The sequence below is a fragment of the Enoplosus armatus genome, chromosome 11 (assembly GCF_043641665.1).
Source record: "Enoplosus armatus isolate fEnoArm2 chromosome 11, fEnoArm2.hap1, whole genome shotgun sequence".
Classification (NCBI taxonomy): Eukaryota; Metazoa; Chordata; class Actinopteri; order Centrarchiformes; family Enoplosidae; genus Enoplosus; species Enoplosus armatus.
This window is the reverse complement of record NC_092190.1, coordinates 15,141,390-15,158,434: the sequence shown is the minus strand read 5'-3', so window position 1 is coordinate 15,158,434 and position 17,045 is coordinate 15,141,390. Positions and strand designations below refer to the sequence as shown.

Genomic DNA, 17,045 nt, shown 5'->3' with positions numbered 1-17,045 from the left:
CTGTGGCGTTTTTTCTTGCCAAACATATACACACATAATTCCTGTGCACATATTCATTTCATACCCACCAGCTATTACACACCAACTGTAAACCACCTAATTAAACCCAGCACTGCGAGCGTCTATGATGACTTGATATTGACTCTATAATGGAGTTGATTTGATTCCAAGTAAATCTGACTAAATTATCTTTCAAGGCTGAAGCTCTAAAACGCAGCTGTGTTGGTGTCTGCGAGATGAACATACCCATAAAAATACCAGAGGTGAAAGATGTATTCAGATCATTTACTCAAGAGTGTTGCAATAGTGCATTACAAGTAGAAGCGGTATAGTTATAAAGAATGGCTCCAAAGTGTCAAGTTATTGATTTACTGTAATGTGACAGCACCAGTTTTAATGTTGTAATCGGCAACTATGTCAACCTACTATTCCTGTGCTGTTGGGTTGTTTAGACCAGTGGTGTCCAACATGGGTCACAAGATAAATCTGAAGGGTCATGAGATGGCCACGAGAGAAGAAGACAAAATACAAGATTAAATCTAAAGAATTCATTTAAAACGATGACCCAATATGAGAAAGAAAACATCCCTCTGTGGTTAAACTGCTGTCAACTCACAGACAACATGTGATGGGGGGGGGTTCATGGGTAATGCCTGTCTATAAAGGATTAAAGGGCAAAAAGGTTGGGAATCAGTGGTTTAAACCACAACAATGAACCACATCATGTTTTTTGATATCAAGTCTTTACTCTGTCGAGTAAAGTTTTGTGCAGTAATTTCCTTTTAAAATGTGGTGGAGAAGAAGTCAAGTTGCACAAAATAAAAATCCTGAGTAAGGTACAAATACATCCAAACTGTGTTTAAGCAAAGTACTTGAGTAAATCAGCTCTGTTACTTTGTACCCCTGAAAAATATTATTTGATCTGAATCCTGGAACATTTAATAAAACACAATTATTCAGTTGCCTCTAAGTATGAAGGCAATATAATATGATAGGATAGCTGAAGAGTGGATGTTTAGAATAAATTATTTCATCCATCAGCACCATCATCAGGAAAGTAAAGCAGAGGATGCCAACTACGAATGAGGAGGAAGACTTGGTGTGAGGTTCATCCTGCTGAAGTTCTGAAACAGTGGTTCCCAATGTTTTTGGTTTTTTAGGTACCTGAAGAGGTCAAAGTATGTACTGTTTCACAAGAAAAAATATAGTGGTTAATATCACATATTTAGTGTAAGGGAAATATATATGTGTATTTTTTCTATTTTGTTTAATAATTTGAGCTGTCCTGACCCCCAGGTCGGGAACCACTGTTTTCAAATAGTTTGTGCGCCGCTACTCCATACATTAAGGCATGTGTGGTGGTGCGCTCGTGAGCCAGGCAGTACAGCAGAGTGTGGGAGGCGGGCTCAGAGGCTCCAGCAGCACAGTCGGAAATGAGCGGCACTCTTGCAGGCTAGTTTTACAAAGCAGTGTATTGTGCAGGTATGAGGTGAGTCCACGTTGCAGGTTTACCTTTGTCCTTCTAAAGCAACAGCACGTGCAATGCCGTTTGCCTGAGCTACGGTCAAACCGATTTACTGAGCTAAATATTAGGAAGCCAAACTAAAGGATGCGTCCGACGGCTTTGCTTTCAAAGCGTTGCAGACTGTGTTCACATTTGGTGCATTTGCTGTAGTTCACGCTTATAGTTATAAACTTACAAACGTTTATTTTTTGCATAGTCCAACAGTGCAACGTTTGCGGTCACATCCGTCAGTAGTACAACAACAACAACATAGGACAGTTGCTGGGAGGTCAATCATTGCTACTGTAAGAGGTCTGATGTCCATGTTCCTCCTGTTCCTTTGGTGCTGATTCACTCAGACGCGATGTTTGTTGAGACACTTGCATATTTCTTGACACTGTGCCATAGTGTTAAACAACTGGATTAAGTGAAAGGGAACCAGTTAGACACATATCATTGTGTTTTGCTTGTGAGGAGGAATTGTCAAACTAGAGGAAAAACTTAAGTAGACCTAAATGCATCCTTGCTGAGGATCAAGGGACGTCTTCAGTCTGAAGACCCAAAATTCAAACTGATTTTAAAATGCAAGAGCTTTATTTTGTGTTAGTTTTAGGGCTGCAAATGATTCTTTTTTTATTATTGAGTATTCTTTCAATTAATCTTTAAAGAATATAGTGAAAATCCTCCAAATTGAAATGTTTTGTCCGACCAACAGTCCAAAACCCAAAGTTATTCAATTTACAGTGATTATAAAACTGAGAAAATCAGCAGATCTCACATTTTAGAAATGAGTTAAAGGATGAATCCATTCTCAAAGCAGTTGTTGATTCATTTTCTGGTGATAGAAAGGTCTCATAGGTCGTCTATTTATGTATTTGTTTTTTTTACATCAAATTCAATTGCAGAAATCCCTTTGAATCTTTTACCCTAAGGTCCCCCCCGTTGGCACTTCTTCTTCTCTCCCTGCTCCTGGCAGCAAGGAGTGATGTCAGAGGGGAGGAGGTGGACAGGAAGCCCAACTTTGTTCTGATGATGGTGGACGACCTGGGTATCGGTGATGTAGGATGCTACGGTAATGATACCGTCAGGTCAGTCCTAGTAAATGTGTTGTGCTTCTGTTTCTGTGCCTCTTCCTCTTGTGCTCACCCACTGTCATTCATTATTAACGTCTTTTATCATCATCCCAACTTTGTTTCTTGTCTACCGCTGATCAGAATCAGAATCAGAATCAGAAATACTTTATTGATCCCCGGGGGGAAATTTTACAATTTGTGCTGCGTGTAAATTTTATGTGTATTTATATCTAATTATCTGTATGTCTTCATTCTACCTGTTCCCACCCGTTCTTTCCCTGCAGGACTCCTAACATAGACAGACTTGCTTCTGAAGGGGTAAAGTTGACTCAGCACATTGCAGCTGCTCCTCTCTGCACCCCGAGCCGGGCCGCTTTCGTGACGGGTCGCTATGCACTCCGCTCAGGTGACAGACACTCTTAAACTTACTCAGCCAGTGCAAGTAGAAGCATCCCGGTCATATTTGTACAGGGCTGTTTACATTTTGTTCCATATTTATTTTATGTTTGCATGCGTGTGTCTGTGTGTGACAAGGAATGGGCAGCATAGGCCGTGTGCAGGTGCTGCTGTTCCTTGGGGGTTCAGGGGGGCTGCCACCCAGTGAGACCACCTTCGCCAAGAGGCTGCAGCAGCAAGGATACACCACCAGCCTAGTGGGTGAGATAACATAATGTGATCATTTATTCATTGGTCCTCACGGTGAAATTTCAGTGTATGCCAAATTTGATCAGCATCACTGTAAATGTGCCAGTGTTAGCCAAAAGGCTAATTTTCAACTGCAGTCCCTTTGGCCTGATGTTAAATTAGCCATGAAAACAACAATGAAACACACAAATTTAGAACAGGAGTAAGCAAAACATGACACAGCTGAACAGGATAAAAAGCTTGGAGGAGTAAAGCAGCATCATGCAAAGTAGGACATGTAATTAATGCAAAACAAAGCTAAAATATGACAACATAAATCTCATTACATTACAGCAGAGAGGTAAAACCAGGAGAAAGGAGAGCAGACAAGGCAAGCATGCAGTGACTCATGGCAGGTCTTTTAACCAAGTTTTAAGATAACATTCAAAGGAATGATAAAGAGTCATTATATTTAATGGAAGGATGTGCCATAAATTGAGAATCTCTAGTAAGAGAAAGATTCCCATGTGAATGTAGGATGTTGAAATGAAAATGATTTTGTATTCACATTCCTGTCTTTTTCTCTCTCTGTGTCTCTGCAGGAAAGTGGCACCTGGGTGTGAACTGTGAACGCAGAGGGGACCACTGCCACCATCCGAACCAGCACGGCTTCAGCTACTTCTACGGCCTGCCGTTCACCCTGTTTAACAACTGTGTGCCCGGAGAGGGGAATGATGTCCTGGCAGACCTCCAGCACACACTCCAAAATCTGACCATGTTGCTTGGAGTTGGACTTATCACACTGGTGGGTGGTGATTTTTGTGACGGTTTAGCTTTTTCATTTTCCTCTCTTTAGAAATGATCACACAAAGGAACATCTCCTGAGGACACAGGAAGATCATATGAGAAAAAGATGGCTGAGCTAGAAGACAAAATGAAAAACAAAGAAAACTGAGAGATACATTTGGGTTGCCAGACGACCAAGAGGAAGAAATTGGGAAACAAAGAGTTGCTGTGCCGTTCACCTCAAAGCAAAATAACTAATGCGTAATCACTTAGACATGAGCCCCAGGGCTGAACAAATGATTGGGAACAGAGGCTGCGATTGGGAAATTCACTGTCACCTCTGCCAGAAACCTGTTTCAGGGGAAAGCAAATTATGTAGGTGAATTTCGGTGAGGAATTAGTGATGGAAGGTACCAGTATGACGAATGGGAACCAGCTGTGCCACAGGTATGGAAAACAACAAAGCTTGAAACAAATGTGTGTTCTAAAGAGGAAAATGGAGAACTCTGAAGTCAGAGTCATACAACAGGTCTAGATTTATAACACTGTACAGTATGAATGAACAAAGGACACATTGTACCACTTGTTTCACTTGAAAGTGAAAGTAAATAACTACTTTAATAATGGTGTGTGATATCATCTAGTGGCAAAATCATGGAATTACATCAGAATCCAACTTCCAAGTCACAGACAGTAACATAAGTGTCATGGTACTCCGATATTACATGTCAAGTCAAATCAAGTCAATTTTATTTATATAGTCCAATATCACAAATAACAATTTATGTCAAGGAGCTTTACAATCTGTAGCATATTACACCCTCTATCCTTTTACCCTCGGTTCGAATGAGGAAAGACTCCCCTGAAAAACAACCTAACCTCAGGAGGAGCAACAGAGGAGGGATCCCTCTCCCAGGACGGATAGACATGCAGTAGATGTCGTGTATACAGAATAGATTCACAACAGAAATGTTTGATATTCTGTATCTGCTGTGTACTGTACGGCGGTGGTTTCATTTAGTGTGTACGTTGTCTTTCTAAACCCACCGGGTGTGTGTATGTGTTGTGTATTTCCAGGTGTGTGTCCGCGTGTGTGGCCTCCTTGAAGTCAGCCTGAGGCTCCTGGTAGCACTTTGTACTCTCACTATCCTAGCAACCGCTGTGTGGTACATGCCCTTTAAACTCCTGCCGACCTGGAACTGCATCATCATGAGGAACCAAGAGGTGATCGAACAGCCAATGACAGTGGAGACGCTGCCCCAGAGGTTGCTGGGAGAAGCACAAAATTTTATAAAGAGGTAGGAATGTTGTTGGTTTCTTTTCTTTTTTTTTTTAGCTATCCGAAACAGAAAATGGCACCTTAAACCCCTCTGGATGGCTTTATGTTTGCAATCTGATCATATTTTATGTTCACGTGTGGTTTGATTACTGATTGACTAGACTTGCAACTTAAAGAATACGGCTAAATTCTATGGCACCTAGGAATAAGCTATATCAGGCATTGGCTACACAGGCAAAGCTGTTCATGGGATTCATATTTATATTTGTCGCCTTATCCTTTGTCATACTAAACCAAAAAACAACATAAATTGTTAATATTGAAAATGACACTCATGGCTGATGAAAGATTCTCACTCTCCTCTTCAGAAATGCTGACCGTCCATTCCTCCTCTTCTTCTCATTGGCCCACATCCACACGCCACTCTTCAAAAACCCCACCTTTGCTGGCAAAAGTCGCCATGGTTGCTACGGTGACAACCTAGAAGAAATGGACTGGATCATCGGTGAGTGAGGGCTGCAAAGTCAGTGTGCTGATGTTGGCATGCATTGTTAAACATTATATACTGGCCTCTAGTTTGAGGGTGTCAGACTGGTCTGGTTGGTTGTCACCTACTCAGTGCAACATTTCACAAAGGTGCAAACATCCCATCATGACTGGGGTCTCTATGTATAGTACTGTTCTTTGTGTGTGGCATTTTAAAGTTATGATAACCACTAGAAATGACAAAACTACGAAAAATCAGAATTACCAGAATTGTCCTTTAACCCTCTGGAAAGTCAGAGCAAACCTCTCTTTCTCTATCTGTTTAAACTCTCTCACCTCAATGCTTTATTAATATGCTTTCTAGGTAAAATGACAGAGACAGTGGACTCCCTCGGCCTAGCCAACAATACTCTGGTGTACTTTACATCAGACCATGGTGGACACCTAGAGGATGCTAATTTGCGAATCGGCCAGAGAGGAGGCTGGAACGGTATCTATAAAGGTAGACGTCATGTTACGCTGTTTTTTAATGACAGTATTAATGTCACTTTAGCTGCAATGTAACAAAACTTTGATGTAATTTAAACAGACCTCCACGTGTTACTGTGGTATTTGAAGTATCAAAACATCTATAAAGAGTTGATGAAGCATTATTAACAGCATAGGAATTTTTTTTAATGAGTGATTCATTACCGAAAATCAGCAGGACTCCTCCTTGGGATTAAAATAATTTCAGGGTAGCGAAGGTTAAAGCTGGTTAACTATTTTTGGTGATTATAAATGTTGAAAATTATTAGCTTGGTTAAATGACCATTATACAAAGTGTATATCTTTTACTGCAAAAATAGAGATATCTGTGTGGTGTAATTTCTCCTAATTTCTCACCTATAGGTGGGAAAGCTATGGGGGGCTGGGAGGGGGGAATCAGGGTGCCTGGTATTTTCCGCTGGCCTGGTAGACTGGCAGCTGGAAGAGTAGTGGACGAACCCACTAGCCTCATGGACCTGTATCCAACACTAAAATATTTGGCCAAGGACACACAACCAGACAGGTAAAGGCTGGACTATTGGTGCCTCCTTTGTATTGTCTGTACTTGAGTCATGGAGTCTTACTCTTGGAAAGGTTGAAAATCTTTTATTTTGTTGAATACAATAGTACATCAAACCATTGTTTAGAGAAAGAGGGGAGAAAAAACTCTAAAGTTGAGCATAATAATTCAAGTGTGTTGTAGCCAGATGATTACAGTGTGGATCCAAAAGTACCTCATTATCTGTAAACAACCATGGCTTTTGTTTTGGAGAAGGCTGCTGGGTGGACTCTGATTTAGCTAATTTAGCAAGTATTGTAGCTGACGTCAAAAGTCTTGTATCTCTTTCTGCACATAGTGTTGTGGTAATACGCTTTCTCTTCTTTGTATTTGTGTTTCACCTTTCCCCTCTTCCCTCTCTCTTTCTCTTAATTGGACCTTTCTCACAGACCATTAGACGGCTATAATCTCATGCCACTGTTGGAGGGGAAGGTAGAGCGATCAGAGCATGAATTCATGTTCCACTACTGTGGAATCTACCTGAACACAGTACGCTGGCACCCACCCGGAAGTAAGTTCACACATGTGGACACACAAATGCATATAATCATCTAGCAGACAAATATTTTTGACCGCCTGCGTTGATGTAAGACTGAACTTAAACTGATCTGTACCTTGAGACAAATAGAATACCAGAGAATAGAGCTAAAATAAACGAAAATTGAAGTACTCAAGTAAAGATGCATATATTACGATATGTGTATGTGTGATTGAGTGCAGTGTCATGGTGAAACTCTTGTTCTGTCTCAGTGCAGTGTTGTTTCTGTTTTTCTTGCTTTTGTAAAACCTTTAAATTTGAGAGACAAAACGTTTGACATGCTCGCTAAACATGTGAGAAACGTGACGAGGCATCGCTGTTGTTTAGAATTTAGCTCTTTGCGACTACGACTGAAGACATCAAAAACACTGCCCACTACCCCTACAGTGTGGTGCTGTAACAACTCTGTTAGATGACCTTACTTTTTCTTAACAGATCATGGTTCTTTTAATTTCAGAACCATTTCTCTCAGCCCAGTCATACTGAAAATGTCAAATTAGAAGTAAAATCTCACTTCACGTGTTCCCTGGTATGTTTCCCTCCAGGTGACTCCGTCTTCAAGATGCACTTTTTCACTCCCAACTTTTCTCCCCCGGGAGCCGGTGGATGCTACGACACTAAAGTCTGTCTGTGTCACGGAGAACACGTGACGCACCACAACCCACCGCTGCTGTATGACCTTTTCAACGATCCCAGAGAGTCTCGCCCACTGACCCCTGATACTGAGCCGCGATACGCTGAAATCCTCGAGCAGACTGCCAAAGCTGTAGAGAGACATCGAAATACCCTCACTAACAAGCCGGTGTCTGATGATGCTCATTCACACCCGAACAAAGATGCACACAGCGTTCAAAGCCAGATGACATGGGACAAGATTCTGTGGAGACCCTGGCTGCAGCCCTGCTGTGGGACCTTTCCATTCTGTGCCTGCAAAGAGGACACAACACACATTTAAGGGAGAAATCCACCAGACGGTCTTAAAAAGTTGAAGGAAAAAAAACAGCTTGGGCTTGGTGAAGGTCCATATTGGGTTAGGGAAGATTAAACAATGCATTGACTACAGTCAGTGCATTATTACTCTGGACATACTTGCAGTAGTAGCCAAAAATTATGCATCTTTACATATATGTATCATTCATTAAGTGAAGAATCTCTTCAGTTGGTGCTCTTATTTCTTACAGTAAGTAAGTCACATAAAAACAGTGCTTTAAGTACATAAGTACCTAAAAGGTTATTCAAAAAATTCCCACTGCATTTCTGTCTCATTGAATACATCATTAAATCTCTCTAGTCGCTTTGAATTCTATGAGGCCCTTTGTTCGTGTTTCTGTCTGCATACATCCAGACTGATAGTGAGGTCATCGGATTTATCATAATGCTTATGATGATGTCTTTCATAGATTTGGTTAAGTCAGCCAAACATTTCAGTAGAATAAGACTGAAAATAGAGGTAAAATTCCTTAATAAGGTAGTTTACACTGTTCGCCATTAGAGGGCAGAGCCAAACTGTGTTTGCATGGTAGTTAACTGCACTGTGAGAGAGAGAGAGACACGGGAGGGGTGTGTGCGGGTTAAGGGTAAGATTTCAGCTCAGTTCTGTCACTGGACTCTTGTGCAGTGTGGTTTGAATTAAATATCAGGATTACATTACATATTTTCAAGGCAAAACAGGTACTCAAATACATGAGCACAATGTAAAACAACATTTTGTTATTGCTGTAACATTTGGTGTAATTTTGCATCAGTGGTGATTAGCTGGAGGTTAAAAATCGTATCCCTTCCCTTTTTTTGTTTTCTGTTTTGTTTGTTTTTAGCTCTAGTGATCAGAGAAATACCTCCCAGTTATCATCTTTTTGACTTTTTATTTCCTTTCGCTCTTTATTATCCACTGATCCTGCTCCATCTTCCTCGTGTCTTCCTCATTTCCCCTCATTTTCTTGATTCTCCTTAAAATTCTCACCTGTCACCTTCCCTTCCTATTCAACCAAAATGTTCTGGTATATATATAATAACACTGGAAGTGAGTTTTCTTGTCAGTCACTCCCCTTCAGGAACATCAGAGCACCAGATCAGCTGCAGAACAGCGCTGCTCAAGGACACTGAGACAGGGAGGGTGTCTACCAGCAGGGTGTCCTAGTTTGACCACAAGGGCACCCCATGGCTTCACAGATCTCCATTAATAAAAGACTTTAAAGACTGTGAACATCTCCATCATCACTGTCATCATCATTGATTATCATCATCATCAACACTCACACTGTCTCCCTCCAGCAGTGGCTGGATGTCAAAACATCAAAGTTTGCTACAGCAGAAGAATATAATTGCTCCCCTTCATTCCTTCCCTCCTCTCTCCGTTTCCTCTTCCTCTATGTCCTCAAACTGCTTTCCGCATCCCCTCCTCCTTGTTGTCCTCCCTTCTTCCTCCTCCTCTCCCTCCAGAAATGTCACTGGCATCTGCAAGTGAGGAGGGGCATTTCATCATCATCATCATCATCATCATCACTGTAATCGTTGCCATCACGGTCGTAGTATTTACTTCTTTCCCTCCAGCTCAGGCCCGTACATCAAACGCTCAGCAAGTTCATTACAGTAGCCACTCCATTATATCTCTAACAGTACATCATGCAGTCGACCATACATAACGACATTTGGCTGTACATCAAAGTTAATGATGGCTGGTGGGATAGAATGCTACTAGCCGTACATCATGTCACACATACACACACACGTAAGCATGAGCACACATGAGGTTTGTGCACGCACATGCACACAGTATATCATTTTGTTTTGAACAGATCGGTGGTTTTCTGTAAAGGTCAGTGTTTCAGGAGACGACATAAAGCATTTTTACAACCCTCTGTTCGACACACATAAACACATACTGCTTGAAAAGGTAGGAATACTGCATGGCAGCTTAAACACACTGGAAATAGCTCTCCTGTTACACATACACAAATAGCTAAGGGGCTGTAGTTGCATTGTGTTTTGATTCGGTTGTGGGTCTGTGCCTATAGTTTGGATGATGACAAGAATAGGGATCATTACAGGCAAGAGAGCATTTTTAAAATTAACATTGTCAATCAAGTGTGGCAGAATATCTTTGTTGTGGAAAAAACTGTCTTGGTAATTAGTTTCCACCGCAGTGACAGTCTCAAGCCTGGAAAATGTTTGTTGTGTTCAACACTTGAAGTTTGAATAATAAAAAAACTGATACTGAAATGTCAAACACACACACACACACACACACACACACACACACACACCACGACTGTGCTATCAGTCAAAATGTTTTGTACGTGTTTGAATGACAGCAAACAAGTACTGTAACCTTTTGCTTCCTGGCCAGTATCTTCCCCCGTCCCTCCGTCTGCTCAAATTACTTCTTCTGAACTGCTGCTTTACTTTTGTACATTTCTAACTTGAGTATGCATACCAGCCTGATAATAAACCACTGAAAGAATAGTTTAACATTTTGGGAAATGTGCTTATTCGCTTTCTTTTGGAGAGTTAAATGAGAAGATTGACACCACTCATGCCTGTGCTTTAAGTATGAAGCTGGAGCTGGGAGGCAGTGAAAATACCCCTTCAAACTCATCTAACAACCTCTCCACCTCGACAGCACATCCTGTGTCTATTTTATCCCCTCACAGTGTCACTGTGAGAAGATTCACGAGATAATTGGAGACCTACAAACACAATAGCTGGTTATTGGCTGTGGAAGTGAGGGAAGTGAAGAAAAAGAAAATCTATTTATATACATGAAAACGAGGGCAGAGTCTCTGTGGCCAGTCAGTAGCCATGTTAATGTTCTGTTGGGCTAAGGTTTTGTAAAAACCACAACTGACCTCTGTGGTAAAGCCATCACATACCGTTACAATCTACAGTCCATGCCCAACGCAGCATGTACTCTTTGCCCTCTTACGCCTTTTATTATTTCCTCAAAATTAAAGCTAAATACACAGCACAATGTTAAAAAGGTGATGCATTGAGGGGGAAACAGATGCAAGGTTTCTGCAGAATACAATACATTCAACTTACATCTGTCTACTACTTAATTCTCTAACTTTGCTGACCAACCAGTCCAAGAGGTCATCAATTAGTGCTGACTATGTATCTGTTCCTCTTTCTCGTTCATCTGTCTTTCTATCTAAGGTGTTCTCACCTACCACAACAGATTGCTGTGGCAAGGCGGCAGTTACACACCATTACAACACTATTACATAAGGAAGCACAGAAAATGTGTGTGATGGAGAGAGAAAGTGAGTGCGAGTCTGTGTCAGGGTCGTCAGTGAGGCTTTTAGAGAACAAGATGGAGGTGTTTATGCTGCTATTAGTGTCGATTGGATTTGTGTGTATGCAGTATATGTCTTTAGGTGTAAGGGCACAGTACAGTGAAGAGAATGTATTTGTAGCTGTGTGCTTATTTATATCATATCATGTCAGTGCAGCAGAGGCAGATTTCTGTGCGTATGTATTAGTTTGTGAGATTATTGTGTGCGTGTTTCCAGCAGCACTGGGCTAAATTGTTACCGTGTGAGATAGGCTCCAGGGGATGAAATGTTGTCTCTGCTGGAGAACTTTCACCACACACACACACAAACACACACATACACTAACTCTAACTGACTCTAAGCCTTTCTCCATCTCTGCATGTCCATACTCTGCCCTTGTATCTAAATGTAGATCTTCTTCTGATCCCTGGGACCGGCGGGGGAGTTGTACTGCACCAGACCACGTTGTGTTTTTGTGCATTTGTGTATTTAGTGTGGTACGGTGTCTGTGGTTTAAGTATGTATCATGTTGTGTACCATATGGTCAAAATTACCCCTCACAGGGGACAGCGCTTCAGGCAGGGAACAGGGCATTTGGACTAGCATGTCGGCACACACACACACACACACACACACACACGTACACTCCTGTGCACACATAATCAAACCTTAAAACTTGATGTGCACAAGCACACACACACGCCCTCCACATACATTTTCTCCCATTTCAAAACATTTTTCAGTCATTATTACACTCATGCACACACACACACACACACACACTCACACACACACACACACAATCACAAACTGACACACTACCCCCTGCTAGCTTTAACATTCAGCCCCTCTTTGGTGACAGGAAGTGTTTAGTGAGGTGGGGTTTGATGAAGAACAGATAGCTAAATAACTAGGCTAATGGGACAATTGTAGCCTACACACACACACACACACACATGCAGGTCCTTAACCTCGCCTCCTGTCCTTATGCCTCTTAAACTGACAGAATTTGGCTCAACCACTCTCATCTGTTTTTCAGTTTAGCACTCGAGAGCAACAGCTCTCAGGCTTTTTTGTTGCCGAGGCATGCTTCAATTCGGGGGCTAAAAAAGAACAACTGCAGCAAAATTGTTAAATTACTCCCGGCTAGTAGGACGCGTCAGAGTGGTGTGTGTAATTTAGGGGAATTACAGGTTTACAGAGAGAAACCCATTCCCACATCTGACACCTCGACCTACATACACACATGCACATACACACACACACACACACACACACACATACTGCATGAGCCTATTTCAAGTCAGACTGCAGATGTCACACTGATGTCAGTCATCGTGTATGATGGGCTTCCTGAAAACTACATGTATGGCCTGCATATGTTCACTCATCCTACTTAGTGGTTACAAAACCACTAAGTAGGATGCAACAGTTTTCATGGTTTGAATTTTATTTTATTCTTTCTTTGTTAAGGCAAGTCACTCAGCTTAGTCTGACATAAATTAGGTCAAAAAAATACCACATGGTTGGTGGAACTCTCAGGATCTTTGAGGGCAATCATTTTTAGGCACTTTAGACACAAATATTAAACATGAAAACCAAAACCCCTGGTTTTGACACTAAGTGGCAATTATCATCACTGCTCTTTGTTGTTTAAACTGTATTTAAACTGAATCCATGTGGCTTCCCATGTTTGAACTCTGATGATTGTGGCAGAGCAAGGAAGGGAGAAGAATGAAATTACTGACCAACTATGCCACCTTGGTAGTTTCACCCCACAAAATACATACAGTAATACTCGGAAATGTGTGACACTAATTATTATTAAAGAAACTTAGTTAACACTTAAGGTGTACAAGCTCACTTATTATAGAACTTAAACAAAGAGGAGGAACTGGAAGTAGCTGTAAGAGGAAAAAAGCAAACTGATGACCATTTCAAAGTAATCTAATCTAAGAATCTATTAGAGGTTGTATTTAGGATGGTAAACAAATTATTTATCGCACAAGGGAAAATTGCCTCCCCAACAGGTTCAAATGACATGATTATACAAATAAACATACAACAGGAATCATATTGCAAAGAGAAAAAACACCCAATTCATGAAAAAATGTTTAAGATTTAATCCTTTTGTGACAACATTGTGTAACTACAACTGAAACCAGTTTGAAGCATTTACAACTATAGGACCAAATACTCCCTCTATAACTCATCATGACAGGGTCCAGGCTGGTGAAGAGCAGAGGGAATGAATAATGGAAAAATGGTGCGATGGTCAGTGGAGGAGGGAGTGTGATGGAACGAATGATAGTGGCAGTGGGAACAGAGGACGGAGAATGGAGGCATAGCAATAGGAGGGGTGCTTGAAGTGTGACCAACATGATACAGACTGGCTGATGACAAATTGAACAAAACTTGTTTGCTTTTACTCATAAGAGGATTACAAGAGAGAGAGAGAGAGAGAGAGAGAGAGAGAGAGAGCAGGAGGGAGGAAGAGAGGGAGAAAAAAATATTCTTGAAGAATGAGAGCAGCTTCTGTCATGATGTACTCTTTCATGTAAGTGGAAGATTGACAGAGAGATGAACAGGTGGAGGAACTGAGAAAAGCACTCAACATGATGATTGGGGAAGAAAACAGGAGGAGACAGGCTGAAGTATGGATGAGAGAAAAAAAATAATTGCGAGACGCTGATGAAAACCTTAAGGGTCTCACTCTAAGGGTGGAGGATAAAAAGTCGAAATAACAAGGAACTATGGCAGCAGGGAGAAGAGGATGCTTTTGGAGAGATAGACTGAGAAAATGTCTCTCTCCAAAAGCAGAGAAAAGCTTTAGTGATCCTGTGACACAAAAAAAAAGAGGAGAGAGAAATGTAAAGGGAAGCAAGAAGTAAGGATGAGGGAAAGAGAGGCAGAAGGAGGTCTCACAGCTAAGATAAAAACAACAGAAAGATACACTAAGGCCAAAAGTATATGGACACCTCTGGTCCAAATACCTTTGTGTACTATTATTATGTATTATTATAGGTTAAGATAAACTGTGTTATTCTCAATCCTACTTTTAATTAAATAAAATACCTGTCTATCTGTATCTATCTTTCACCACTGGTTTGGGCTAAACCCTTTATTTCCAGCAAAGGGAAATCTTAATGCTACTGCATATGATGATATTTTAGATAATGGTGTGCAATGGTGCAACTTTGAGGCAATATTTTTAGGGAAAGTCCTTTCCTATTTCAATACTACACTGCCCTTGTGTACACAGTGAGGTACATAAAGAAGTGTACTTTCTAGTTTGGTGTCACAGAGCCCTGACTTCAACCTTATCGAAGACCTTTGAGATTAACTGGAGGACCAACATCAGTGCCCAACCTCACTAATGCTCTTGTTGCTGAATTGGAGCAAAAACAGAAAGCCTTCACAGAAGAGAGGCTGTTATAGTAGCACATTAATGCCCATGGTTTTGGAATGGCACATATTGTATGGGTGTAATGTTTGAGTGTCCATTTACTTTTGGCCATGTGGTTCAGATGTGTGAGTCATTCCTTCTAGAGAAAAAGGACAGAGGGAAGGGATGAATGTTTGGAGAGGGACATCTCGTCGAGAAGCAGAAAGAGAGATGACACGAAAGATTGAAGGAGTAAGAAGGAGAGGCGGCGTTCTTGAGAGATGGCTGAAGAGTGATAGAAGTATTTGTCATCACTGGGGTGATGAGAAGAGGAGAGTAAGATGAACCGAGGGATGAGAGAGAGAGAGACAGAGGGGAGGAGAGAGGAAAAGGGACATGAAGAGAGATGGAGAGGGGTTCAGGGGGCATAATAATGACAAAATGACAAGAGGATGATCGAAGCATGGGTCATGTTTACCCACAGGAGAGGGAGAGTGAGAGAGACGGCGAGGAGTCTGGAGGCGGAGAGGCGACAGCAGACTGAAGGGTCACTCTGTTTACGGGGAGAGGGAGAGATTGAGGGATTCTGATGTGAGGAGGGAGGAGAGAGAGATGAGGAGAGACAGCTCGGGATGGAGAGAGGGCCTCTGGCTGTGAAAAGAGGAAGGGATGATGGAGCGAAGGAGGCACAGAAACGATGAGAGCCTGAGAGAGAGAAAACAGTCACAGAGGGAAGAGATGAAGGGAGGAAAAGCAGAGTAGGGGGAATATAGAGAGAGAAGCTGAAATCCAATGAGAATATGGAGTCCACTGCACCGAGGCAGTTCTTTGATCTTCTGGAAAGAAGCAGGAAATATGAGGGATCCAGTCTGCAGCAAATGTACACTTTTTTTTATCCAGATGAGGTAGTCTACAGAGATTGAAAGAAGACTCTGAGAAGCATTACTGATTTATCAGTGTGTGAGAATGGTGAGAGGTGGTAGTCAGTGTCAGACGAGTTGAGAAAGAAAGAGATGAAGGCATCATCTGCAGAAATTTCATCAGACCGGGGCCTCGACTGCGAGTCAGGAGAAAACCAAGATCAGGGCTCTTCAGAAAAAGCCTAAATGTAAGACGAAACCAAAACATTTTTACAGGGCTCAAGTGATATTGAACAAAGACATAATTTTACAAATTTAAGAATAATTACAAGCAATTTCAATTTAGCTGTAACTGTCAAAGGATAGGAGACCTTCTCTAAGAAATATACAGACCTGTACCAGCACAAACCTGGCTAAAAATATTCCAATCCAACCAATTTTATTGTACAAAACTGAGGTGCAACAAGCAAAGACGAGAACGAGAACACCCAAATGAAAGCCTGCACACCGAAATTTGTCCAAAGAAATTAGGCCGAATCCCACTTTTAATTCAGGTCCAAAAAAGAGCAATACCATTATTTTAACACCTTAAAGCCAGAGATCCTAGCTCTCTCAGCTCTGTGATGCCAAGAGGACAAGATAGAGACAAGTCCCCTCGGCCAGATGGTCATGAGGATCAGCTCCTCTAGCAGTGCATGGCGTCAGCAAAGCCCTCATAATCTGGACCAGCCAAAGAAAAAGAAAAGTACATCAATCACTGAACACCTACCACCAAAACTGAAGGTACACTTCAATGTTATGTAGCACTGAACAGAAAATAGTGGGTGGCAAATTATCTGGGCATTATGAGCTGCCACAGACAGAGAAAAACATGACAGTCTGGCCATTGAGATTGGTCGAGTCACGCAAACCTGGCGTCTCCAAGAAAACAGACAACTGAGACAGAATGTGTCAGTTCTGCCAACAACGAGATGCAGAGACTGAGCAACACTTCCTCCTACACTGCAGCCTGTATGGAGACAGAAGAACCAAGTTCTTTACCAAAATAGAACTCAAACACCAAAAAATTCAACAAAAATCAACACTTACTTGGGTAAAAGCTTACATAATAAGCAAAATAAGTCAGAACATGTCACAGCCTGAGGGAAAACC

At 41.5% G+C, this 17,045-nt stretch overlaps 1 protein-coding gene across 1 annotated transcript; it reads left to right on the top strand.

The window, feature by feature from the left end:
• Window positions 1-2,462: 2,462 nt before the first annotated feature.
• Window positions 2,463-8,685, top strand: arsh (arylsulfatase H). The gene is made up of 11 exons (XM_070914722.1): window positions 2,463-2,592; window positions 2,862-2,983; window positions 3,112-3,234; window positions 3,804-4,006; window positions 5,065-5,285; window positions 5,635-5,771; window positions 6,117-6,254; window positions 6,644-6,803; window positions 7,229-7,350; window positions 7,923-8,181; window positions 8,233-8,685. The coding sequence occupies exons 1-11, from the start codon at window positions 2,534-2,536 to the stop codon at window positions 8,330-8,332; spliced, it is 1,644 nt and encodes a 547-aa protein (XP_070770823.1). The 5' UTR covers window positions 2,463-2,533; the 3' UTR covers window positions 8,333-8,685.
• The last annotated feature ends 8,360 nt before the right edge of the window (window positions 8,686-17,045 follow it).

Bases quoted from the DNA above. Each gene is read 5' to 3' on its own strand.
- arsh (XM_070914722.1), top strand. From the start codon at position 2,534: ATGATGGTGGACGACCTGGGTATCGGTGATGTAGGATGCTACGGTAAT. The intron at 4,007-5,064 runs GTGGGTGGTGAT...GTGTATTTCCAG, and splicing joins GAGTTGGACTTATCACACTG to GTGTGTGTCCGCGTGTGTGG. The intron at 5,772-6,116 runs GTGAGTGAGGGC...TATGCTTTCTAG, and splicing joins AGAAATGGACTGGATCATCG to GTAAAATGACAGAGACAGTG.